Consider the following 27,256-nt stretch of genomic DNA (forward strand, 5'->3'; position numbering starts at 1 on the left):
AAATGTTTAAAATGAGAAAATTTACAATTCTATGCACAAAATGAGCTCCTTTCATCTCCTCTTCTTTTCAAAACAGTTTGAAGACTTCTGGGCATTATGAGTTTCTGGAGTTTTGGTGTTGTAATTTGGTCCCATTCTTGCCTGATGTTTCCAGCTGCTGAAGAGTTTGTGGTCGTCTTTGACGTATTTTTCTCTATAGGTGAAAGATCTTGACTGCCAATTCAGCACCCGGACTCTTCTACGACAATGCCATGCTGTTGCAATAGCTACAGTATGTGGTTTTGCATTGTCCTGCTGAAATACACAAGGCCTTTCCTGAAATATCCATCGTCTGGAGGGGAGCATATGTTGCTCTCAAACCTTACATACCTTTCAGCATTCATTGCACCTTCCAAAACATGCAAACTGCCCATACCGTATGTACTTATGCACCTCCATACCATCAGAGAAGCTGGCTTTTGAACTGAACACTGATAACACGCTGGAAGGTCTCTCTCCTCTTTAGCCCGGAGGACACGGCGTCCATGATTTCCAACAAGAAAGTCAAATTTGGACTTGTCTGACCATAGAACACTTTTCCACTTTGAAACAGTCCATTTTAAATGAGGCTTGGCCCACAGGACAAGACCCCGCTTCTGGACCATGTTCACATATGGCTTCCTTTTTGCATGATAGAGCTTTAGTTGGCATCTGCAGATGGCACGGCGGATTGTGTTTACTGACAGTGGTTTCTGGAAGTATTTCTGGCCCCATTTAGTAATGTCACTGACACAATCATGCCGATGAGTGATGCAGTATCGTCTGAGGGCCCGAGGACCACAGGCATCTAATAAAGGTTTTCGGCCTTGTCCCTTGCTCACAGAGATTTCTCCAGGTTCTCTGAATGAGATTCGCAAAGCCTTTACAATTTGATGTTGATGAACATTTTTTTTAAAGTATTCCACAATCTTTTTACACACTCTTTCACAGCTCTGCCCATCTTTACTTCTGAGAGACTGCCTCTCTAAGACATACCTTTTATAGCTTATCATGTTACAGACCTGATATCAATTAACTTAATTAGTAGCTAGATGTTCTCCCAGCTTAATCGTTTCAAAATTTCTTGCTTTTTCTGCCATTTGTTGCCCCCGTGCCAACTTTTTTGAGACCTGTGACAGGCATCAAATTCGAAATTAGTTCATTTACTGGATAAAAGTGTCAAATTTGTTCGTTTAAACCAGGGGTGTCCAAACTTTTTCTGCTGGGGGCCATGTGCAAAAAAATTTCTTTTGTCTCGGGCCGCATGTCTGTAATAATAATAAAAAACTATTATTAGACAAACTAATTTATTATTGCCATTAATTTGTATTTACTTCTATTTGTTTACTTATATATTATATTTTAAATATGCTATTTTCTAAAAATGCTAAATGCTAAATATATATTTAAATATGCCCCATGATATTATATAAATTTGTAACCTAGGAATCATTACAATGTATTGCTTTCAATAATTGTTTTACTTACCATTAACTTTATTAATGTGAACAGTGATGTTGTGCCTTGGATTTCAGAACTGATTTCAAGTCAGGAGTAAGTCGCGTAGTAGAGATACGAAGCAGATCACAGAGTCAGACTCTTGTTCAGCGTCATCAGTGAAAATGTTTGCTCACATATGTATGTGGAGCCAAACAGGCTCATCATCCTTTGTGTATGACATTTGATCAAGGGGAATTTTATGTTTCCAAACTCTTGTAAAACTCGGGCAGGGGAAGAAGCTGGTGGCGGCTGCGAAGAGAATCATCGCACTGCAGTTCTATGAGTTCCAGCTGCACATTCTTTTGCACTTCTTCTCGTTAGCAGAGAAAGGGGTTGAGAACAGTTTGATGTCGTTATCAATAGCAGAAAAGTCTTGAAAACGCTGATTAAATTCTGTGATTAGAGATGTCAGCACTGTCGAATATTTATCCATTTTTGAAGGGATGTTGGAGTCTGAAAAACTCTAGATATTCTCGGACAAACTACGAAAGTGCACAGCACTGCGGTCACTGATTTGTCTCTCAAAAAGTCTTAGCTTCTCAGCAAAGGATTTCAAGTGCGCATACATTTCCGATATCAGCTGGTCCTTGCCCTGCAGGCTTTTATTCAGTGCGTTCAGGTGACTGGTCAAATCAACTAAAAAAGCAAGGTCTGCCAGCCAGTCAGGGACATTGAGCTGATCAAGTGTCAGATTTTTTTTTCTTTCAAAAACAGGTCAATTTCAGACCTCAGCGAATAGAACCGCTGTAGAACAGAGCCGCGACTCAGCCATCGCACGTTGGAGTGATAAGGCAGGGACACATCAAGCCGACGGTCGGCCGTCGGGCAGTTTTCGTCGGCCGACTAAGTTTTCTCAGTGTATTCCTCATCGTCGGCTGAAGTTGGTCTTCGTTGGCTTTTTTCAGCCAATTCGAAATGTTGAATCGGATTTGAAGCTCATCGGTCCATCGGGCCATCTGATCATTCTGATTGACTGTTCAGCTACTGCCACCTGCTGGTATGGAAAGGCATTCCATCTCACGCAGGCGCAAAACTGACGTGCTACCATAGACAGTAAAAGAAATGGACACAGCGACCCCATTGGAACTCAATTGAGACAAGTGAAGCCCATTTTTAGCGATTTTTAGCACTTCCGTTTCTGACGCGCAGACTCAAACTAAGCTTGATGACGTCAGCAACCTGTCTGACAGATGTAAATCTTCTAGTAGCTGTGCGTGCAAACTGCCATCGTTAATCTTGCAGAGACGGCGAGCTTGAGCGGGGAGTTCTTTGGCGTGAGTGAGCAGGAGTAAGTATTCTGATTAATTATTTTGTATAGTATTTTAAAATTTAACGCCAATACGGCATATTAAGATAATCTCCCCGATTGCCTGCGAGCTTCTCCTCCTGTCTGTACGGTAGTTTCTCTACTGTGCGACAGAGAGTCGAGTGGTTATGACGTAATCGTTAGCTTATTTTTACAAAAACTGTTTCTACGGGGCCATAATGTAACATAGAAGGTAATGGAGCTCTTTATACATTGTCGTGTATCTTTAGAAATAAATAATGGACAAATGGAGTCTTTAAACGCCTCAGATATAAAGTTATTCACTGTCAAAGTGGCGCCAAAATGTATGGGAGTCAATGGGGATGCTAACGCAAGTGAAGTTCTGCTACAAGATGGCGGCACCCGGCCGACTTCAACTTCCGGTCGACTTCCTTGGGCACTGCGTGCTACCAGTGACGCCAGTGCACGCTCTTGAATGAATCAAGTTTATAGTTTTCACCACAGTGGTCATTACATCGTCCATCTGGATGGCTTTGGCATAGAGCGCTTCCTGGTGTATGATACAGTGCATTTTTACAGCCTCATCTCCACTTTCGCAAACTTTGTTGCAAACCACGGAAGCCATTCCTTTCCGCTCGGCAATCATGGATGGCGCTCCATCCGTATAATGCCACAGAGCTTGGCCCAAGGGAGATTCATGTTTTCAATCGCACATGATACAGCTTCAAAAAGATATTTTCCCAGTGCTGTACTCTTAAGGCTCTTCATATCAAGAAGCTCTTCTGAAATGCAAAAATCTCTATCCACACCTCTCAAAAAAATTAACAGCTGTGCAGTGTCTGTCGAGTCAGTGCTGTCATCGCACGCAAATGAGTAAAAATCAAATGACTTCTGTCACTTTTTCTTCAATTCTTCAATTCGCCATCCGACTGTGTTTCTCGAAAGACTGATGTTTTTAAAATCTTGCATCTTTCCTGGGCAAATTAAAGTGGCAACTTTCATCAGAAACTCCTGTACAAATTCGCCATCTGTGAAGGGTTTTCCGTGCCGCGCTAATAGGTGAACTACCTCATAACTAGCTAATGTAGAATTTTCCTATGCTTTATTAGCACAAATAAAATGTTGTTGTTGAGCTGACAAGGCAGCTGCCAATTGTTTGATTTGAAAGAATGATGTTTTGTTTCATAATGTCTTTTAACATTATTCCTTCATCACCCCGACGGACTCCTGGCAAATTAAGCAGACACATTTCCCACTGAGCAGTGAAGAAATATTCATTTCCCCTACGTGTCTGAAATCTCCTGCATTCACTTTCGATTTTCCGTTTTCTTTGTTGCTCCATGACTTACCAAAATGTGATCAACAATAATTTGGGGGTTTTTTTTAGCCCGATTACGTCTTACGTACTGCCTTGGCTGCATGTTATAGTGACACCTGATGGTTATTTGGTGAATTTCATATTTTGAAATTTTTTCCTATGCCGGGCCAGATTCGTATCATTTTTAAAAATCCCTCGCAGGCCGCCACAGTACTGATAACGGACCACAGATGGCCCGCGGACCATATGTTTGGACACCCCTGGTTTAAACCTTTGATATTTTGATATCAGTTTTGATATCATTCTTTATACATGGCAGTGTTTTTGAGCAGAGCCACTGCCTTGAATGAAAGGCACACATGGATGGTCCCAGGATGCTTCACTGTTGGCATGACACAGGACTTATGATAGCGTTCACCTTTTTATTTGAGGAAAATTGATTTTCCTGATTGATTTTCACTTCTGCTACGCAATCCTTTTTCTTCTTGCAGAATTCAAGTCTGTGCTTGATGTTTTTCTTTGAGAGAAGTAGCTTCTTTGCTGCCCTTCTACACCTCACTGCGTGTGCAGATGCACTCACTCCTACCTGCTGCCAATATTTTATAATAGCCTGCACTGTTGGAAACAAGATTCTGTAGCCGACTTCTCGATAAGAGACGGTCCTGGTGCTTGCTGGGCGCTCTGGGATGTCCTGAAGCCTTCTTCACTGCAGTTGAACCTCTAACCTCTAGCTAACACAGCAAATATAACTCACAAAATGGATTATTACAAACTATTCTTGATGCAGCATATAACATAGGTATGGCATGTATGTGTATGTTTTCTAAAATTCGATTCTGAATGATTTTGATAGCGTGCTGCATGGCCAACGTGGCTAAAGCTACACTGTTGGAGAGACTCAATAAGAATGAAGATGCATTTATCAAGTATACAGACTACACACTGTAAAAGACTGTGTGCGTCTGCGGCTGATTATGGATTGCTCGTCAACTGAGTCTTCCTCGGTCAGAAGGAATAGGCAAATCCAATGCTGCAGTTTGAAAGTTTATTGAGAAAAATGTGTGTGTTTGTGTGTGTTTATGTGTGTTTATGTGTGGTTATCTGAAACAAAAATACAATAAAATACATATTAGTAAACATGTAAGCTATGGTTACATACAGATGCATAAAGAAATGACCCGCAGTACAACCAAAATCCACTAGAGGGAGCTCTAACACTATAAATGAACTTGCATGAATGCCATAAATCTCCAAATATAGAAAAGTGCCAAAACAGGCGAACTATACATTAAATATAATATTTGCAGTTGTTTGCAAGGCAATAACTAAAGCATATACAGTAAATGACTACTTTAGGAGCACTTATGGAATGCCGTAGCAGCATCAGCAGTATAGCAGTAGGGAATAACACAATTATAACAACTTCGCCACAACTCCGCAATAAATAAATAAATAACTCTGCAATAAACGCGTCTTTCATGCAAAGCCGTACTTACATCTTAAGAACGCACACAGCACTTCTACACACAAGACTAGCGTAGGATTAACAAAGGATGGCAATTCTCTTCACCGTGAATACTGCTTTCATAGCCCTGGACCACACGAAAGTGAAAGCGCCAGCACAACCGCAAGCTGGCAGAACTACAAATGAACACATGCATCATGGGTAACGTAGTCTATGTCAGTGCACGGACTTTTAACAGCCGCCCCTGTATTTGCCTGGCAAATACACTCATTCAAAAGTCGACTAGTTTGAAGATGTGCCGCTTAAATCCTCAGGCACTTCAGGGAGTTCCACCAGTTTGGTTACCGGGCGAACGTAGATACTGTCTTTAACCTTCACCTCTGCAGCTCGAACAACACCATCTGTCCCTGGGAAAACCTTTGGTGATGGTCCCAACAAGCCAAAGCCCTCTGGGAAGGTTGGAGTCAACGATCATCACAATTTGTCCCACAGTAGCATTATCAGTGGATTTCCTCCATTTATGTCTCAGTTGAAGCCCTGGAAGGTAGTTCTGGACAAAGCGTTTCCAGAAATGATCACTGATCACCTGGCTGTGTCTCCATCTTCTGTTGGAAAGGGCATCATGAGGGCCGTATACTGCCTGTGGTAAGGCAGCGTCACGCCGCCCCCATGAGCAGCAGGTTTGGCGTGATGGGGTCCGGATCAGCCACATCAGAGGAGGCATATCCGAGTGGTTTAGAATTAAGGAGCCCTTCAACTTCTATGAGAGCTGTTAGGAGCACTTCCTCTGCCACAACTTGGTCCTTCAGGACGCCTTGCAGGGCTGACTTAACGGAACGGATTTCCTCTCCCAAGCTCCCCCAAAATGAGGAGAGTATGGTGGGTTGAAGTGAAAGTTGATAGTCTGCTTAGCTAGTTGTTGCTGCAACTCTGGTGCCATGCTCTCAAAAGCGCTCTGTAGTTCTTTATGGCCGCCCCTGAAATTGGTGCCCCGGTCAGACCACAGCTCATATGGCTTCCCCCGACGTGCAATGAATCTGCGTAATGACATTAAGAAAGAGTCAGTATCAAGGCTAGAGATGAGTTCTAAGTGGACGCATCTAGTGGTGAGGCATTTGTAGATGATTCCCCAGCGTTTCTCTCCTACGCCCAATCTTAATCAGGTATGGTCCAAAACAGTCCATGCCTGTAGACCAGAAGGGTGGTTTGTAGAGTCTCAGCCGAGATGAAGGAAGGTCAGCCATCTTTGGTGTAGAGGGTGAGGCGCGCCATCTCCTGCAGTCCACACACCGGTACTGATGTTTCTTAATGGCCTGGCGACCTCTGAGGATCCAGTAGGTGCGCCGTAACTCTGCATAGAGTCTCTCTGCACCAGGATGAAACAGCTGAACATCATAATGCTTTATGATAAGCTGAGTCAGAGGGTGATCGGGGGATAACACAACTGGGTGGATGCTGTCAGGGTCTACATCTGTAGCTTGACGCAGGCGGCCTCCCACTCTGACTAGTCCACTGAGGCTATCATACTCAGGGAAAGTGCACTGAGACGACTACTCGGGCGAACAGGATTACCTGCTTGTAATGCTTGGACCTCCTCTGTGAAGCTATCCTTCTGCGCAGATTGAAGCAGCTGGGTCTCTGCCTCCAGGCGCTCACTTGCAGTGTAGGAGGTGGTAGCCGCCCCCTGCAGGGATTGATGAGTGGCTAGAATCAAATCATCTAAAGATGTGTACTGTGCTGGATCTGGCAGACTTGGTGATATATTTGTAAGGCCACAGAAGGCGGTCTTTCTGAGTTCTTCACTTCCACATTCTGAGAACTCTGTCGGGGGCTTTGGCCAGGTGTCAGGAGTCTGTGTAAGAAAGTGTGGGCCCTGTGACCATCGGCTGGAGACTGTGAGCTCTGACAGTGATTTCCCTCTTGTGATGTCATCGGCTGGATTGTCATCAGAGTTCACATACCCCCACTGCTCCGGAGAGGTCAGCTCCTGTATCTCACAGATCCGAGTCCCCACAAAAACTTTGTACCTGCAGGAGCTGGACTGGATCCACTGAAGCACTGTAGTGGAATCTGTCCACAAGTAGACTGAATGAAGGGGTAGTGAGAGCTCAGTTTGGAGTACCTTGGTCAGTTGGGCTCCAGTGAGCGCAGCACACAATTCCAGTCGGGGTATCGACACCTGCTTGCGGGGCGCTACTCTGGAGCGTGCCATGATGAATGAAGTGGAGATGTGAGCCTGCTGTTCTGTGACTCTGAGATAAGCCACAGCTCCATACACCTTCTCTGAGGCGTCACAGAAGATGTGAGCCTCATATGTCGTACTGTTGCTGTTGTGAGGAGGAGCATAACATCGGGGAATGGTGACATACTCGAGATAATACAATTCCTTTTCCCATTCGAGCCAGGACTGAAGCAGGTTTCCTTCTATGGGCTCATCCCATCCTCTCTCTGTGCTCCACAAGGCCTGCACAATGAGCTTTGCTCTTGTAGTGTAGGGGCAGATATAACCCAATGGGTCATACTGACTGGCCAATACTTTGTAAACATTGCGCAGCGTCACAGTTGTGTAGGTTACAGGGCGGTGCTTGTATCCCAGGATGTCCGTAGTGCAGTGCCAACTGAGACCCAGTGTTGACTCCTGAGGATCAAGACTTTTAAGATTTAGCCACAGTTCACAGCTATCTGATCTGGCCGTACCTGGCAGATGAGCGACCACCTCAGGGATGTTGCTAGCCCACTGGCGTATCTCAAATCCACCTTGAATAAGCAGCTCTCTCATTCTGTCAATGAGCAGTCTGGCCTCTTGTGGGTCAAAAAGGGACTGCAGGCAGTTGTCCACGTAGAAAGCTGTGTGGACAGAGTCATAGATGTCTTTGTAGGTATCACTGTGCTCCCTTACGTGGCTCTGAAGGGCAAAGGTAGCACAGCAGGGACTACACGTTGTCCCAAAGGGCAGGACTCTCCACTCATATACATCTGGAGGCCTCTCAGTTTCACAGTCTCTCCATAAGAACCGCAGCAGGGGGCAGTCTTCAGGGAGCAGGCGGATCTGGTGAAACATGGCTTTTATATCTCCGCTCACTGCTACCGGATACTGGCGGAAACGCAGGAGGACACCCAGCAGTGTGGGCCCAAGGGGAGGTCCTGGCAGGAGGTAGTGGTTAAGAACAGTCCCCTGGAACTCAAAGGAGCAGTTAAAGACTACCCGAGCTTTATTGTTATGATGTACAAGGTGGTGTGGTACATACCAAGATTCAGCAGAGCTATGAATCTCTTCGGGAGTCAGCTTTACCACATAACCAGAATCTATCAACCTCTTGATCTCCTGGTTGTATTTGAGAGCCAGGTCAGGATTCTTAGCTAGCTTACGCTCAGTGGACCTCAGAAGACCTTTAACTACTTCAGAGGAGGCATGCATTTGTGGGAAGTCCTCCTTCCTGAGCAGGGGGGTGGCATATCGCTCTACACCATCCACAGGTACTCTGATGGTCTTGGCCTCTAACATGGCTATGGCTTCTCTGTCCTCCTTTGAGCGGGTGACCTCCTTCCCAGGTCTATAGAGGGAGCATCTAGTTGCCACAGACGCTGTACATCCTGTTGAAGGGCAATGGCAGGAGAAAGGCATGATATGTTTAGGCAGTGCACCTCCCCCTGCTGTGTAGGCATACTGCAGCTCGGTCCCTGGATGGCCCATCCGAGCTTGGTGCAGACGGCGACAGGTCCTTGGGCTGAGCCTCGCAGGATAGAACGTACAGGAGTTATGAGGTGAGCATTGTCAGAGCCGATTAACACAAGAGGCTGTATCTGATTGAATCCTTCAAGTTGCACTCGCTGTAGGTGATGATACTTCTCCTTTAAGAGCTCCACTGGACATGACTGTTCAGCTAGGCTGAGCTGTTGGGCGGTAAAGGCACGTGTTATCTTGTAACGTATTTTCGGCTTGGCCTTTGGGGACACCTGGAAAGAGACATATCCTCCTTTAATATGGATCACATCTTGACGAATAGTACGCAAAGACAGAGTTTCCTCCTCCTGGATTAAGCCTAACGACTTGACAGCAGCAGGGAGTATAATGGTTTTCTCTGAGCCATCGTCAAGAAGAGCATATGTGTCCACAGATTTACTTTGATGGTGTAACTGGATGGGTACAACCTTAAGCATTACACGGCTAGAGTGACTGATAGGAGCCAAAAACACTCGGCTGGTGCTCACTGTTATGATGTTCGGGTCCCTCCTCTTCACTTCAGCCAGGTCATGAAGCACTAATAAGTGCTGTTCTCCACAGGTGCTGCACATCTTCTTAAGAGTACACTGTTCTGGGGTATGTTTTCGGCCACAGCGCCAACATCTGGATTTTTCCTTTATCCAAGAAGTTACAGCTTTGAGGTCTAGCTTCTTAAAATCTACACAGCCACTGAGGTAATGCTCTGTTCCTTCACAGTATGGGCAGTATGGCTTAAACTGCTTCTTCTTAGAGGAGGGGAAAGGGTTAGTAATATGCGCCTTAGTGTCTATCTTCGGCTGTGTTTGAGCAGGATCTGAGCCATAATAGATGGATGTAGACTTACTCTGTACCCTGGACCCTGCAGAGGCTCTGATACTGCCCCTCTCTGGGCGTGGTCTGTCTGAGGGCTGTGGCTGAATGGCTTGCCGTGATAACTGTAAGACTGGGACTTGCGCTCGAGCCACTCTGAGAAGTCGTACATATTATAGGTGCAACTGCTGCCAGTGCGTATGATACCACGTGTGATGCAGTGCTCGATGAAACTGTCTCTGTAGCTAGGCGGAAGCTTAGTGAGTAACCTGTCCACGTGTGAACCACACTGGAGCTCACTAGCAGCTACATCGTCCATAGTACTGAGGAGGCCCACTAGGCTGGACACCGCTAGGGAGAAATCTTCAAAGGCTTTGAGGATCACCTGCCTTAATAGGAGAGCAATTAAGTATAGCACTCAGTTCACTCTGACCAATTGCCTGGGTTGTCCATATCTCTGCTCTAAAGCTCTCATTGCGCTAGTGTAGGGAGTGCGATCGTGAATATAGCGTCTGGCCACTTGTAGCGCACATGGGTGCTCTAGCTGGTCTATCAGAATGTGGTATTTATACTCCTCTGTGAGATGAGCATGTGGCCCAAGTAGGCTGTCCAGTCCTTTCTTCAGTAATACAAAGTCACACTCTCTGCCTGATTTGAATGTCACCAGTCTAGGCTTCGGGATGCCATATGAGGATGCTAAGATCATCTCCATCAGGTTTGGCTGGGTGGCTTCAGCTGCAGGAGGTACTGCGTCTTGTGCAGTATATGCAGCAGGCAGTGAAGGGTAGGCAGAGACTGATGGATAAGCAGCAGAATAGTAGCGGGCTGAATCAGGAGGTGGAGCAGCATAAAACTGGCTATAAGTCTGCGGCACTGATATCCCCGGTGGTGGCTGATACAATGACGCTGAGACTGCAGGGAAGTCATGGGATCGTGCAGAGAGTACCTGGGTGGAGCTATCTGGAGGTTGCGGGTGTTGGTACTTCTGACTGTATAGGGGCTCAGCCTGATGTGGTTCAAGCCTCTGTACCGATTGGGCTGCTTGAATGACAGGTTGTGGAGCCAGCTGAATCCCTGGATGGGCCACAGGAATTCTCAGCTGGGAAACAGGCTGTGGCATGGGCCAAGGGGCCGACTGACCCGTGGGCTGAAATCCAGTATTCACACTGGGCTGCAGTAATGGCGGTGTCACTGGCGGTTGCTGAAGCACAGGTTGAGGTACTAGCACTGCGCCTAGCTGTTGTTCAGGTCGAGCTACAGGGTTAGAGGACAGCGGCACTGTCTGAGTATTTGATGTATGTTGAATAATAGAACTTAAAGGTAGTGAAACTGATTTTGGTGCTGGGTGGAGAACGGGATTTGCATTTTGCAGTGGTGAAGATGCAATAGGTTCTACTGGCCTTATCAGATTCACAGGCGTTCTAATGTCCTGCCTCTCTGCTGGTGCCAGGGTGTGTAGCTGATCAGTAGTATGGATGCTGCTCATGGCCACACTGCTATGCTGTGGTGTTTGAAGTAGAGCAGGAAGCGAAACAGCTCTATCTTGCTGTTGAGCGTCACTCTGAGTAGGGAGAGGACTGCATGAATTGCATGCTCGCTCCAGTTGTTCCACACGCTTGGTTAGTGCACCACTGGTCTCCTTCATAGTGATTTGCATCTCATTCATTGTTTTCAGTACACTGCCCCAAGCTGCCTCCATTCTCTTCCATTTGTTCTTCTTCTTATCAGATTCCTCGGAACTGCTGCTGCTTGAAGACTCTGTCTCCTCTGGATCAGGTAGGTCATGCTCATATTCTGCTAGATGTCCCGGAAGCTTTCTGCTCCTTCTTGGACGGGAACTATGCTTTGGACTCTTCTCCTGAGGAACTTCATCTTGTGGAGTTGCCATCTTGTTGACTCAGCCAATAAACATCCGGCTCGAAGGACCACTTGTAAAAGACTGTGTGCGTCTGCGGCTGATTATGGATTGCTCGTCAACTGATTCTTCCTCGGTCAGAAGGAATAGGCAAATCCAATGCTGCAGTTTGAAAGTTTATTGAGAAAAATGTGTGTGTTTGTGTGTGTTTATGTGTGTTTATGTGTGGTTATCTGAAACAAAAATACAATAAAATACATATTAGTAAACATGTAAGCTATGGTTACATACAGATGCATAAAGAAATGACCCGCAGTACAACCAAAATCCACTAGAGGGAGCTCTAACACTATAAATGAACTTGCATGAATGCCATAAATCTCCAAATATAGAAAAGTGCCAAAACAGGCGAACTATACATTAAATATAATATTTGCAGTTGTTTGCAAGGCAATAACTAAAGCATATACAGTAAATGACTACTTTAGGAGCACTTATGGAATGCCGTAGCAGCATCAGCAGTATAGCAGTAGGGAATAACACAATTATAACAACTTCGCCACAACTCCGCAATAAATAAATAAATAACTCTGCAATAAACGCGTCTTTCATGCAAAGCCGTACTTACATCTTAAGAACGCACACAGCACTTCTACACACAAGACTAGCGTAGGATTAACAAAGGATGGCAATTCTCTTCACCGTGAATACTGCTTTCATAGCCCTGGACCACACGAAAGTGAAAGCGCCTAGCACAACCGCAAGCTGGCAGAACTACAAATGAACACATGCATCATGGGTAACGTAGTCTATGTCAGTGCACGGACTTTTAACACACACATTTTTGGGTTAAAAATGAAAATAACGAAATGGCTCTGGTCTCGATGAATACAGTAAGAAACAATGGTAACTTTAGCCACATTTAACAGTAACGTTACATTAGCAACGTACTAACTAAACACATTCAGGGAGACAATTTGCAAACATCACGTAATAAATGTATATGAAATTGGATCAGTTGGTATCGATCCATCCTTGAGAATTAATTTCTGTGCAAATCCTGTGTTTTACTGATGATCATGTCAAGCATTCTGTTGACTTACACATACTGGTATATGAATTTATCTAGCCACATTGCCTTTATAAATAAACTTGCACTACTATGTCCTTAGTGGCTCAGATGCCATGAGTTCATGGAGACTCATATGTTTGCTATTATAGCCGTTAACAGATCAGTGATAATGTTTATATAGCTGATACATATCACAAGCTCAGGGACGGTCCTTGAATGCTGCTGTCCTGCAGAGTTTTGCTCCAACACAACTCACCTTCCTTCATGTAGTTTTAGTAATCCTGAAGACATTCAAGTGTGTTTGATTGATCAGGGTTGTAGCTAAACTGCAGGACAGCTGCTGATGCTGCACTCCAGGACCAGTGTTAATATGGTAATATTATAATAAATCCCCTTCCTACATCACAAGGGGAGAGAAATCAGAACGGCTCGATTTTTGACATGCTTGTAGAGAAACGCTTATCAAAACGAAATTACTAGATTGTCCTTTTTCACGTTGTCTGTGCTGATAGATGCACCTGAGACACAGTTATATATATGAATGAAGCTTTTTGCAATTATTTAAAATGCATCTGATCACTCTGCATGCTTGTGATGCTGACGCAGAAGCCAGCCAATACTGATACTCTGACGTAGAACCTGGAAGCGCTGAACATAAATAGTGTAGGAGAATGACAGGGGAGAGCCGAATTTGTTATTTTTGTTTTGCGCACAAAAAGTACTCTCGTTACTTCATAACATTAAGGCTGAACCACTGTAGTCACGTTGACTATTTTAAAAATGTCTTTACAACTTTTCTGGACCTTGAATGACTGTAATTTTGTTGCTATGGGGGATAAAAAAATCTTCTTGGATTTCATCAAAAATATCTTAATTTGTGTTCTGAAGATGAACAAAGGTCTTGCAGGTTTGGAAAGACATGAGGGTGAATAATTTAATGACAGAAATTTCATTTTTGGGTGAACTAACCCTTTAAGGACAGTGCTTTTATCTATGTCTCCATTTTTATACTAGGACATTGGAACCCATTGTGTCCCCTGCTAGTCTCACTAACACCTCTTCTAGTGGCAAAATAGTTTGAAAGGCAGCTTTTTTGGGCAAAAACATTTCATGCAGTTAACACTGAAGTATATTTGTTTTAAAATATATTATTTGCATAATAAGTACTCTTTGTAATGCCAAATTGTACTTCTTTTTCACAAGGCATAGGGTGAAAAAAAACAGTTTACAGACTATAGGTATAACAGACCAGTACTGTATTTAAATATCAAGTGCAGGTCAGATGATAGCTGCAAATACACAAGGAACTAGAAAAGAGTTAACAGATAATAAAAATTACCTATTAACCCAGCTGAACAGATACACCTCTTTTAACCTTTGCTCAAGATGCTTCCATTGCGATGCACTCCGCACTTTTCCAACATGATGTAAAAATAATCAATAACAGAATTATTGGATTGTACTAAGTATCAGGTATGTGTAAAAACATAACAATTTATTTTACTGTTATTTCAATGGGTATTTGACTATATGATAATGTATTTCTCTTTTCAAATGATCACATGACAGTCATATGACTATTACACTTGCACTGAACTTGACTTACACATCCTTGGATTTAAGCATTAATGAATGCTACAGGAACATGACATTACATATTAGTATCAAGTAATGTCTTTTCTGGTTGGGTTATTGGGTTATTATTGTACTTCTACTGAGTAATTTAAACAAAACGTACTGCTTTGACTGTTTCATGTGAGTTCAGATCAGGAAATTATTTGTTTTTTATGCCATCTAACACTGTGATATATTATTATATCAAAATTATTTTATCTCTTCTAGACAGGGCATCATGGGGAATATGCACCACAGAGTTAATATGGTTCTAATTACATATTTGGTTATGGCAATTTCTGCACATGAATGTCTGACTTCTCAAGAAAAAAAAGCCACTTTTTCATCAGAACTTCATCTACTGGCAAGTTCTTCAGATGTTCATCAGGACAATGGTTAGTGCATCCATTTAATGTCCATTTAATCACTTTATACATATATTATTTTTAACTGTGTGTGTGTGTGTGTGTGTGTGTGTGTGTGTGTGTGTGTGTGTGTGTGTGTGTGTGTGTGTGTGTGTGTGTGTGTGTGTGTGACGACCTGAGCCAAGCTCTGAAATAATTTCTCTTTTCCAATATTTATTTTTTCAATATTTTCCAAAATTATATAAATATGCAATTTTATGGTTTTGTAAATTCATAGAGACACAGGCCAGCTGCTATAAAAACAATATACACTATAGATTACTGATGTACTGTAACCTTTTTTGTCAGCCACAGAATCAGCAGGAATCATCCACTCCGCCTGGCCTGCTGGGCTCGGTGCTTTGACAGCAGTGCTTTCCATCGGACTCCTCATAGCACTGGCCGTGAGATACCGTTTCTTCCGATGGTGCCTGGCCGGAAACAGTCAGCACTTATTACTGGAGGGAGAAACAGCCAGCCAGTTCAGTCAAGCCGGAGCCCTGGACACAGAAATCCCGGTGCGTGGCATGAGAGGTAGAATGATACATGGAGAAAGTTCAGATGATGATGAAGAAGATGGCTACATAGAGGACAACTACATTCAGGCAAGTGAGAGAGAGAGAGAAGAGGAAGAGGAAGAAGTGAACCAGCAGGAAGATGCTGAAGACAGTGATGATGAACTGATTATTCCAGAAATGATATAAACTCATGTTATGTCTATGTACTGCTTTGTCCCCATAAGTTTGGAATTACTATGACATTATGTAAATGCTTTTATTAACCCAGAATTCATTAAATTGCTGACAGTAGACATTTATATTTTTACAAATTTCTATTTCAAATAAATTATGTTCTTCAAAATTTCAGTTTATCAAAGAATCGTTGTGCATTCTATAGCAGTAAAGCAATATTCTGGGTCCAAGGCATGACATAATGTTTATCCTTCCTTTTGTTTAAAAGAAGCAAAAATCAGGCAGTTACAATAGAAGTGAATGGGCATGAGCGGGAGCCTACATTAAAGTTTCATGAAACGTAAGTTACAGTAGTCTTTTCCTCCCTATTTTGACGTACATTCAGGTAAAATGGCTTAAAGTCCCCCTTGAAATCAAATTGAAGTTTTTTTTTAGTATGAATATGTTAGCCTTAAAGTTATGAATAATGGTGTTCCAAAACAATGGCACAATTCGCATTTAGGAGATATAAGCATTCAAAACTTACAGTCTCTCACTTAAAATGGATTTTCATGACATCACATCGCACTTCAGCTTCTCATCAAATCTTTGGTTCAATCAAATGCTCTCTAGAATCTGAAGTCCCGCCTCACACTCTTACAGACGCTGAAGCCTCGGCTAAAATCAGTCATTTGCTCAAACATTTACTAGTTTCTACATGGTGAATGGCACATAGTGCACTATATTGAGAATAGGGAATGATTCAGACAGTGTAAATATGCTTTCCTTGATGTGAAACTGGGGGAAAATCCCGTCCCGTCCCAGTCCCAGAAAATTGACTCCCATTTCTTCCCACTCCCTCCCACTCCCGTTTTTTTGTTTTGTTTTTTTTTTTGGCCGGAATTTTATTTGGCTATCTCTCTTCTGTATTTAGACATTTTTTTGTATGCATTTGATCGTTTGGACGTGCACCCGAAGCCCAAAGTGTAATTGATCTGTGATCCGTTTTGGAGTGCGCACACACAATTCAGCCTGGGGAACAGTGTCTCTTGCACGGATGTTTGTGCTTTCAACATTTTAAAAACTTGATAATAATTATCAAACATGTACTGCAATTTAGCAACAGTAAAGACTGCATTTTACAACAATCACCGGTTGAGCTGATTCTGACGTAAAGTTTGGGTTTATGGAGGAACAAATGCGCCTGCTGGGGACATTCTAAAACGCTTAACGTGAAAAAGGCTTAACGTAGCTTGATGTACTAATACAGTGATTTTAACTGACCAAACTTACTAAATATCATGCTAATAAAGTATACTATGTGCAAAAAATCAGTTGACACATTTGGTCTGTTAAAATCACTGTATTTGTACATTAAGCCACGTTAAGCCTTTTCTTATAACGGTTTTCTATGGGAGAAAATGGCTCCCATAACACGTTAAGATCATATTTTGGGCTCATCTGATTTTTTTGCACATAGTATACTTTATTAGCATGATATTTAGTGAGTTTGGTCTGTTAAAATCACTGTATTAGTACATTAAACCACATTAAGCCTTTTTCACGTTAAGTGTTTTAGAATGTCCCAACTGGGGGGAGGGAAGGAAGTTGTGCTAGATGAAATGTGACTAGTTTAATAGTTGTTAACACTTTAGAATACTGATCCTTCATTAATGAATAACTACACAGGAACAAATGAGTAATGCATTATTAACACTCTAGTAACTACTATTAACTAACAAGAAACTCTGATTAATGAATTAGTAAGTAATAGTGCTCAGTTAAAGGTGGTAGTTCACTATTAACTAAACAGTAACTACTGCTTTTTCATACCTCCCAGAGAACTACTAAGAACTACTATATACAGGTTCATAATTAATGTGAATAATGCATAATGTATAGCCTACTTAATTATAAAGTAAAGGTCACAGTAACCTTTTGGTAATGACTGAAGTATTAGCTACCAAATCCTTCAGAAGGAATTATTAATTATTTGGATCAGTTTTCTGAAGTGAAAAACATGTTAATTCTCTAGTAACTACTGTAGTCATTGTAAACTTTTGAGGTTTTTGTACGTTTTTGTACAGTAATTCCGTCTGATGTATTTGGTAACACTTAAATAATTACTAGTGGATTACCATGATCTTCACTTTAGAATACTGATCCACATAATTAGTTCCTTTAGAATTATGTAGCAACTCTTGAGTTATTACTATCCAATACTTTACAAAAACCTCAAAAGTTTACAATGACTCCAGTAGTTACTAGAGAGTTATCATGTTTCTCACTATATAATACTGATCCAAATAATTCCTTCTGAATGATTTGGTAATTACTAGTGGGTTACCATCACCTTCACTTTAGAATTAATTATACATTATGCATTATTCACATTAATTATGAACCTGTATATAGTAGTTCTTAGTAGTTCTCTGGGAGGTATGAAAAAAAATAGTAGTTACTTATTAGCTGAACTACCATCTTCAACTGAGCACTATTACTTACTAATTCATTAATCAGAGTTTCTTGTTAGTTAATAGTAGTTACTAGAGTGTTAATAATGCATTACTCATTTGTTCCTCTGTATTTATTCATTAATGAAAGATCAGTATTCTAAAGTGTTACCTAATAGTTTTACCACAAAATATCTTCTTTCTGATTATCATTGGAAGCCAAAATTAGCTTAATATCACAAGCCTAAAGTGTAAGCAGACGTTTGAATGTTTAGTTCTCTCCTCTATCATCACAATTAAACAGAGCTTTAATGCTGTGCGTGCGCTGTAGCTTCTCTGCGTGAGTGCGATTTCTCTTCTGGATTGCGAATAGCAAAAAATGCTTCATAGACAATATATTATAAGATATTATTGCATATAGAAACAGTTGGCGACTCTAACAAAATGATGTCTACATCAATAATAAATGTATGTGTATTTTCTTCATAATTTCTCCAGTACCGATAGCAGAACCGTTTACGCCAGAGCTCGATACACCATTTAATACCGGGTTTCGGTAGGCCTACTTATCTCTACCCACACCAAAGCAAACAGAAAAGCATAAAAAGACAGGGCAACTAGAAATGAGTTCAAAATTAAAATATATAGTTTATTTATATAAACTACATTTGTGTATTGTTATTACGATTCCCGGTCCCGCCCACTCCCGCTAACATTTTTTCCAGTCCCGTTCCAATCACGTGATTAATAGTGATTTTGTTTCCCATCCCGATTCCCGTGACCTGCGGGATTCCCGAAAAAATGTCAGCCTCTAGTCCGGAGACACGAGAGCACAGAGCGGATCATATGCGCGAGTCGGCACAGACCACAAAAGGTATCGGACCCATTTGAATTCTGTGTATTAAAGCGATATAAAAGACATTAGGAGGAGAAACGGTTAGAAATTAGAAGGAAACTGAGGTTTTACAGAGTCTAACGGTTCTGGCCGAGCTGTAACATAAACAAAACACTATTGGCTATTTGGGGCGGGTTGTTCGATATATCGCCCTGTTTTCCTGTTTCAGTTGAAATTATGTCAACACATCGAATAATGCTGTGCGTTCCAACGCTCTTCAGTGGGCCTTTAACAAACAAGAAAAAATGTAGGGCAGTCCATGGAGAATTGATTGGATGGTTGTGGATTGATATTGCTGTGATCTCACGTACGGTTTAGTCGTGGACTTTCATGCTTACCTTTTAAAATTCATACGTTTCTGTACAAATAATATCATAAAAATTGATATGAAATCATCACCTCGTAAAATAGTTAAGTTCTCATGAGATCTGGTTGTCGTCATCGCGACAGATGACACAAAACGCCTGAAACCCTAAAATGACAGTAAACATGATCATTTAAACAGTTTTACAGTTCAAATAACACAGAAGGTTTTAACAGAAGAATGAATATGTGCTTTTATCAAATTATAAGCTTCACATTTCTGCTTTTAAACATTAAGTTATGCCACAAATGCTGTTGATTAATCTTAAAAGTGTTAGTTCACCCAAAAATTAAAAATCTGTCATTTATTACTCACCCTCATGTCGTTCCACACCTGTAAGACCTTCGTTCATCTTCGGAACACAAATTAAGATATTTTTGATAAAATCCGATGGCTCAGTGAGGCCTGCATTGCCAGCAAGATCATTTCCTTTTTCAATGCCCAGAAAGCTACTAAAAACATATTTAAAACAGTTCATGTGACTACAGTGGTTCAACCTTAATATTATAAAGCAACAAGAATACTTTTTGTACACCAAAAAAACAAAATAATGATTTTATTCAACAATATCTAGTGAATGGCAATTTTAAAACACTGCTTCATGAAACTTGGAAGCTTTACGAATCTTTTGGTCCGACGCGTCAAAATCATGTGATTTTTAGTAAACAAGGCTTTGTTACGTCATAAGTGTTTCGAAATTTCAATAGTTCATGTGTCTTTGGCAGTTTGATGCGCGCTCCAAACCACAAAAGCTTCAAAGCTTCACGAAACAGTGTTTTGAAATCACCCATCACTAGATAAAGTCGTTACTTTGGTTTTTTTGGCGCACAAAAAGTATTCTCGTCCCTTCATAACATCAAGGTTGAACCACTGTAGTCACATGAGCTGTTTTAAATATGTTTTTAGTAGCTTTCTGGGCATTGAAAAAGGAAATGATCTTGCTGGCAATGCAGGCCTCACTGAGCCATTGGATTTTATCAAAAATATCTTGATTTGTGTTCCGAAGATGATCTTACGGGTGTAGGACGTCATGAGGATGAGTAATAAATGACACAATTTTTGGGTGATCTAACCCTTTAAGTTGTATTAAATTCGGAATATTTATATTCAGATGAAGTTTACAAATACATTTTTGCAGCGGTTAACAAAAATGTGTTTCCTTATTATCACACAGTTCACACAACAGCCTAACTAGATTTCACAATAAAAGCATTTCTAAATTACTGTTTCTGCTTAGAATAACTGCTTAAAACTGATTTAGTTTAGGTGAATTAAAACAATTGTGAAGAGCCCATAACAGTGTGCATACATTGGTAATTCAACAAATGTGAGTAGGTACATTGAATAACTAGGCTGGAACAAAAATAGAAACATAGAGAAATACGTTTTGACTTTTAGGTTTTGGCGCCATCTGTAGACAACTGTGAGGAATGTCAGACACAGATTAACAATAGATATAACCGCTTTAAGTCAAGACAATGGCTGAATTTAGAATAGCATAGGCATTTTGCCATAGTAGTACCAGGTAATATGAGTAGTATGCTAGTACACTCGGTTCTGGTCCATTCATCAGGTGAAGTCGAACACATTGCATTCTGGGATATAGTATTCCAATGAGTGTGGTCTGCACATTTTGTCAAATGTCATCCAGTTATACTATTCCTGCCTTCCATTCAGTCAGATGAGTCTTTTTTCTTCTTTTTTTCTTTATTTTTTATTTTTTGCAGCAGTTAGATTTGTTTTCTTATGATCACACCTCAAATTTATGTAAATAATCCATCCATAATAATTGTTTACATACAGTCTTTATTTTCCATTGTGGCTTTCCCCTTCAATGTCTGCCAGAAATTAAAAAAGACATTGTCATTTCCACACTTTCACACTCTGATAACAAAGATGCTTACTGTATGTACATAGATTTCACAATGACATAAAATTACCATAAAATGTATTTAGTTATGTGAATTAACAGAATTATGAAGAGCTCATAACAGTTTTTGTGTTTAGTATTGCTAAACAATATTACATGTATAGGCTACCACTTTTATTTTATACAGCTGTATATAGATTTCATAGATTTATTCAGCATAGTGTGTATACTAATTATTGTTAAGGCCATTCAACAAAATATGAGCTCTGGAACAAGTATAGAAATAACTGTTGACACTTTTGGTTTTGGCGCCTCGTCTTTGACTTCCTCACAACTCAGTCATACAACGAAAAGGCGTCATGCTTCAGACCAAAAGGCTTCAGACGAAAAGGCATTGGATGAAATGGACTCAGACTAAAAGGCATCATGTTTTGTGTGTGTGTGTGTGTGTGTGTGTGTGTGTGTGTGTGTGTGTGTTTTGTATAGCCTAACTTTCGATTGGCTTTTATCCCATCATAATGCCATCCTTCAGGTGTCTTTTTCTTTACTGTTACTATTCCCAAATTGATGTAAGGTGTGTGTGCGTGCATGTTAATGTAGAATCTGTCTATTGATGGTATTCATGTAGGCTATTTATGTAATCCCTTGGCGAATAAGAAAAGAACATGCCGATTTTCACATTGGTCTGCAGAAAAACAGCAATGGGATGAATGAAAATGTAAATGTGACTCTTCCATCCAGATAGTGGTATTCTCTTTTTATTGTTATTTTTATTTTTTATGCATTACATTTTTATTCTTATGTATTTGTTTCCTTTTTATGTAAAGCACTTTGAATTACCACTGTGTATGAAATGTGCTAAATAAATAAAATTGCCTTGCCTTTCCTTACCTAATCGACTCTCTGACAGTAGGTGGCGCTGGAGCAGCAGAAATAAAGCCGTTTCCTTGGTAACCTCTGTACACAAAGCAGCTGTGCTTATAACAATGCATTCAAACAGCTTGAAAGATTTTTTTTTTTTTTACCTCTCTTATAAAAATAAACCATGGTTTTACTACAAATAAAACAAAATGGTTATTGTATTTAACCATGGTTTTGCTACACCATAGTTTATGGTATTTGTAGTAAAATATTGTTATATAAATAGTAGCCTATCAAAAAAAAAAAAAAAAAAAAAATTGCCTTGCCATTCCTTGCCTAATCGACTCTCTGACAGTAGGTGGCGCTGGAACAGCAGAAATAAAGCCGTTTCCTTGGTAACCTCTGTACACAAAGCAGCTATCCTTATAACAATGCATTCAAATAGATTGAAAGATTTTTTTTTTTACCTCTCTTATAAAAATAAACCATGGTTTTACTACAAATAAAACAAAATGGTTATTGTAGTTAACCATGGTTTTGCTACACCAAAGTTTATGGTATTTGTGGTAAAATATTGTTATATAAATAGTAGCCTATCAAAAAAAAAAACAAAAAAAAAAAAACATAGTTAACACGCTTTTAACCATGGTTCATTTTCGTATGTGTTCACGATAATTTGCAATGCAAGCTAGTTGCAATGTGTTATTTTGCTAACTTTTTATACATGCAAATAAAACTAGTGAATAATAATTAACAAATTTACAAAATAATTTCAGGGGGATATGTTTTATACAACTTAGTGTAACATTTAACAGAAAACTGACATCACATTGAGGCGGGGCAATTTGCTTCCTTCTGAGTCCGTTTTGTCTGATACCTTTATTTCTGATGCCTTTTAGTCTGAGGCCATTTTGTCTGATGCCTTTTGGTCTGAGTCCGTTTCGTCTGATGCCTTTTGGTCTGAGGCTGTTTCGTTCAATGCCTAATTGTACGAAACCTGACACCTGACGTTGTTTTTCCTGAGACCTGAAGCCTTTCAGTCTGAGGTGCGATGCCGTTTTGTCCTATGACTGAAGCCTTTTAGTCTGAGGCATGAAGCCTTTTCGTTGTATGACCGAGGTGTGAGGAAGTCCTAAAATGTACACCGTACAGCTGTGTGAAACACACTTCCATGTCAACAACAGAATAGTAGGCCTACACTTACTTTTTGCCACGGTGAAGTTGAATGCATTGCATTCTGGGATGTAGTATTCAAAGGAGTGTACTTTGTTGTAAGCTACTGCACATGCTTTCCATTCAGAATTCTTATATGGATATGTGATATTCCTACTTCATATCATTGACTTCCAATTATAAGGGTGTCCCATTGCCCGGCATTGAGAAGATAAAATGTAAAAAACAAGAAATGTCAATGCTATCATTTGCTTAGGAGGCGTTTGATTGTCAAAGATGTCTACTAGCAAAACTACAGAGAATACATGATGCCATTTGTTTTGCAGGTGTAAAATGAACACAGAACAAGCCCATTTACTGTGTTTTACACACATGTGCAATTTTTTTTTATCATGTAGGAACCAGAGGCAAATGGAATTCTCGATTTTTCTCTCATAACAAATTCGACTGGCTAGATGTTGAATCCCTCCACGGACTGTTCCTTTGCCCCGTCACCGTATACACTCTCACCCTTTGCCGTCTTCGCCTCCTCACGTTTCTCCTTCCCTGCACATAAACTATCACTCCATATGCCATCACACCTAGCACCACAGCGCCCCCACTGGCCAGGAGGGTCACACCAGAAAGCAGCATGTCTGACTCAGTGAGACTGAGAAGCGTAGTCCCACAGACCACCAGCGCCAAGCCAGTGAAGAGCAACAGTACGGGATCTGACGTTCCTCCACTCCGCAGCTGCTCGATGCGTCTGCGGCTGCGAATGCATCCCATGTCTTGCACGGCAGAGCTGAGCAACTGCTTCATGAGGACCACCAGTGCCAGGAGACAGAGAGTAGATCCTATGCCCAAGCGCCACAGTACCGAGGGCCCCACGGCGGAAGAGGCGGTCGAGAGGAGCCCCACACCGGCTGAACCCAGGCTCAGAACCATGGCCACAGAAAAGCAGTAACACAGGAGAGAGACATGCGGCTTGTTGAACCACCACAGCTCCACCTGCTCCTCCACGGCTTGCCGCTGGAGCCACAAAGGGTCCGCTTGCAGATGAAGGTGAGCTCCAGGACTCATCACACTCAGAGGGAGAAGCTCCATCTTAAGAGTCGTCTGGCAGTCTCCAATCTGTATGTCAAACAAATTTTACAGTTATTAACACCTTATAATAATGTTCAACATTATGGGCAACATTTTTACAGCATTTATTTATCTAGGTTGTTTTTAATTTCTTAGTATATTCGTTGTATTATTATACACCAATCAGGTATAACATTATGACCACTGACAGGTGAAGTGAATAACACTGATTACCTCTTCATCACGGCACCTGTTAGTGGGTGGGATATATTAGGCAGCAAGTGAACATTTTGTCCTCAAAGTTGTTGTGTTAGAAGCAGGAAAAATGGGCAAGTGTAAGGATTTGAGTGAGTTTGACAAGGGCCAAAATATGGCCAGCAGCCATATCATCCTGTAGCCCAAGACCGGTTGCCCACTGAAGCTAAGCAGGCCTGGTTAGTACCTGGATGGGAGACCTCCTGGGAAAACCAGGTAGCTGCTGGAAGAGGTGTTAGTAAGGCCAGCAGGGGGTGCTCACCCTGTGGTCTGTGTGGGTCCTAATGCCCCAGTATAGTGACGGGGACACTGTACTGTAACAAGCACCGTCCTTCGGATGAGACGTTAAACCGAGGTCCTGACTCTCTGTGGTCATTAAAAATCCCATGGCACTTCTCGTAAAGAGTAGGGGTGTAACCCCGGTGTCCTGTCCAAATTCCCTTCATAGGCCCATACCAATCATGGCCTCCTAATAATCCCCATGCATTGAATTGGCTCTTTCACTCTCTCTCCTCTCCACCTTCAGCTGGTGTGTGGTGAGCGCACTGGCGCCGTTGTACTGCGGCTGCCGTCGCATCATCCAAGCGGATGCTGTACACTGGTGGTGGATGAGGAGAGACCCCTGATATGATTGGAAAGCGCTTTGGGTGTAATGAAGTACATATGAAAGCGCTATATAAATGCCTCATTCATTCATTCATTCAAATTGTGATGGCTATATGATTGGGTCAGAGCATCTCCAAAACTGCAGCTCTTGAGGGGTGTTCCCGGTCTGCAGTGGTCAGTATCTATCAAAAGTGGTCCAAGGAAGGAACAGTGGTGAACCGGCGACAGTGTCATGGGTGGCCAAGGCTCATTGTTTCACGTGGGGAGCGAAGGTTGGCCCGTGTGGTCCGATCCAACAGACGAGCTACTGTAGCTCAGATTGCTCAAGAAGTTAATGCTGGTTCTGATAGAAAGGTGTCAGAATACACAGTGCATCACAGTTTGTTGCGTATGGGGCTACATAGCCGCAGATCAGTAAGGGTGCCCATGCTGACCCATGTCCACCGCTGAAAGCGCCAACAGCGGGCACGTGAGCATCAGAACTGGACCACGGAGCAATGGAAGAAGGTGGCCTCACTGATGAATCACACTTTCTTTTGAAATCACATGGATGGCTGGGCATGTGTGTGTCACTTATAGGGAACACATGGCACCAGGATGCACTATGGGAAGAAGGCCAGCTGGCAAAGGCAGTGTGATGCTTTGGGCAATGTTCTGCTGGGAAACCTTGGGTCCTGCCATCCATGTGGATGTTTTTTGACACGTACCACCTACCTATGCATTGTTGCAAACCATGTACACCCTTTCATGGAAACGGTATTCCCTGGTGGCTGTGGCACTTGTCAACAGGATAATGCGCCCTGCCACAAAGCAAAAATGGTTCAGGAATGGTTTAAGGAGCACAACCATGAGTTTGAGGTGTTGACTTGGCCTCCAAATTCCCCAGATCTCAATCCAATCGAGCGTCTGTGGGATGTACTGAACAAACAAGTCCGATCCATGGAGGCCCCACCTCGCAACTTACAGGACTTAAAGGATCTGCGGCTAACATCTTGTTGCCGGATACCACAGCACACCTTCAGGGGTCTATTGGAGCCCATGCCTCGACGGGTCAGGGCTGTTTTGGCAGCGAAAGGGGACCAACACAATATTAGGAAGGTGGTCATAATTTTATGCCCGATCAGTGTATATATTATTGTTATACTTCAGTTTTTCTGCTTCAGAATTTCATGTTTAATTCAATGTTATTTGCTGTTTCTTTGTAATTATTTCCGAAATTTACTAGCAATTTCTGAGGGAATATTATTTAAAAATAAATTCTACACTTCTCTTTCTTTCTCCAGTGTATTGCTTTTCGTATCAAAGGCAACTGTCACATGCACTCCTCAAGAAGTTCACATGCTTCATGCTGCCATTTTTGCTTTATGGGCACTCATTTATTTGAGCCAGTCATCTCAGCCATAAATGCCATGTGACTGATCACAACTCTTCAGAACAGAAAGGGAAATACTTTGGAATGGCTGTCATGAAAACTTGGTCTGTGTTACTACACGTTACAATAGTAAGTGAAACAGTAGGTATAAATCCATGTTTAACATTTTAAACAACAGTATGCTACATTGCTGTCAAATGACCTCTTCATGTTACATTACATTTAATTCAGAGAGTGGCATCAAGTTAAAATACTACGGAAGAGGATTAGGGCCAAGCAATAATAAAAAAATAAAACCATCTCGAGTTTAAAGTTGTTAAATTTCGAGAAAAAAATTGTTAAATTTCGAGAAAAAGTCGAAATAAAATGTTGAGAATAAACTCGTTAAATTACGAATTTGTTCTCATAATTTAAAAACTTTTTTCTCGTAATTTAATGAGTTTATTCTCAACATTTTATTTCAACTTTTTTCTCGAAATTTAACGAGTTTTTTCTCGAAATTTAACAACTTTAATCTCGAGATGTTTTTTTTTTTTTTTTTATTGTAGCTTGGCCCTAATCCTTTTCCGTAAAATACAAACGGTTACTTAGCATTTTTTAATTCTAATTTTGTGTTTAAAAAAA

General features: G+C 41.5%; 2 protein-coding genes across 2 annotated transcripts; both read right to left on the bottom strand.

Annotated features, from left to right (window-relative positions):
- Positions 1–9,075: 9,075 nt before the first annotated feature.
- On the bottom strand, positions 9,076–12,737 carry LOC137003770 (uncharacterized). The gene is made up of 4 exons (XM_067364054.1): positions 12,586–12,737; positions 10,536–12,190; positions 10,137–10,487; positions 9,076–10,038 (listed from the first exon to the last, which is right to left on the bottom strand). Exons 2-4 carry the CDS (start codon positions 11,988–11,990, stop codon positions 9,076–9,078), a joined length of 2,769 nt encoding a protein of 922 aa, XP_067220155.1. The 5' UTR covers positions 11,991–12,190; positions 12,586–12,737.
- Positions 12,738–23,766: 11,029 nt separating this feature from the next.
- tmem125b (transmembrane protein 125b) lies at positions 23,767–24,432 on the bottom strand. Its single transcript, XM_067363640.1, has one exon. The coding sequence runs from the start codon at positions 24,418–24,420 to the stop codon at positions 23,767–23,769; it is 654 nt and encodes a 217-aa protein (XP_067219741.1). The 5' UTR covers positions 24,421–24,432.
- Between the last annotated feature and the right edge of the window lie 2,824 nt (positions 24,433–27,256).

The sequence above is a fragment of the Chanodichthys erythropterus genome, chromosome 16, assembly GCF_024489055.1.
Source record: "Chanodichthys erythropterus isolate Z2021 chromosome 16, ASM2448905v1, whole genome shotgun sequence".
NCBI classification, from domain to species: Eukaryota; Metazoa; Chordata; class Actinopteri; order Cypriniformes; family Xenocyprididae; genus Chanodichthys; species Chanodichthys erythropterus.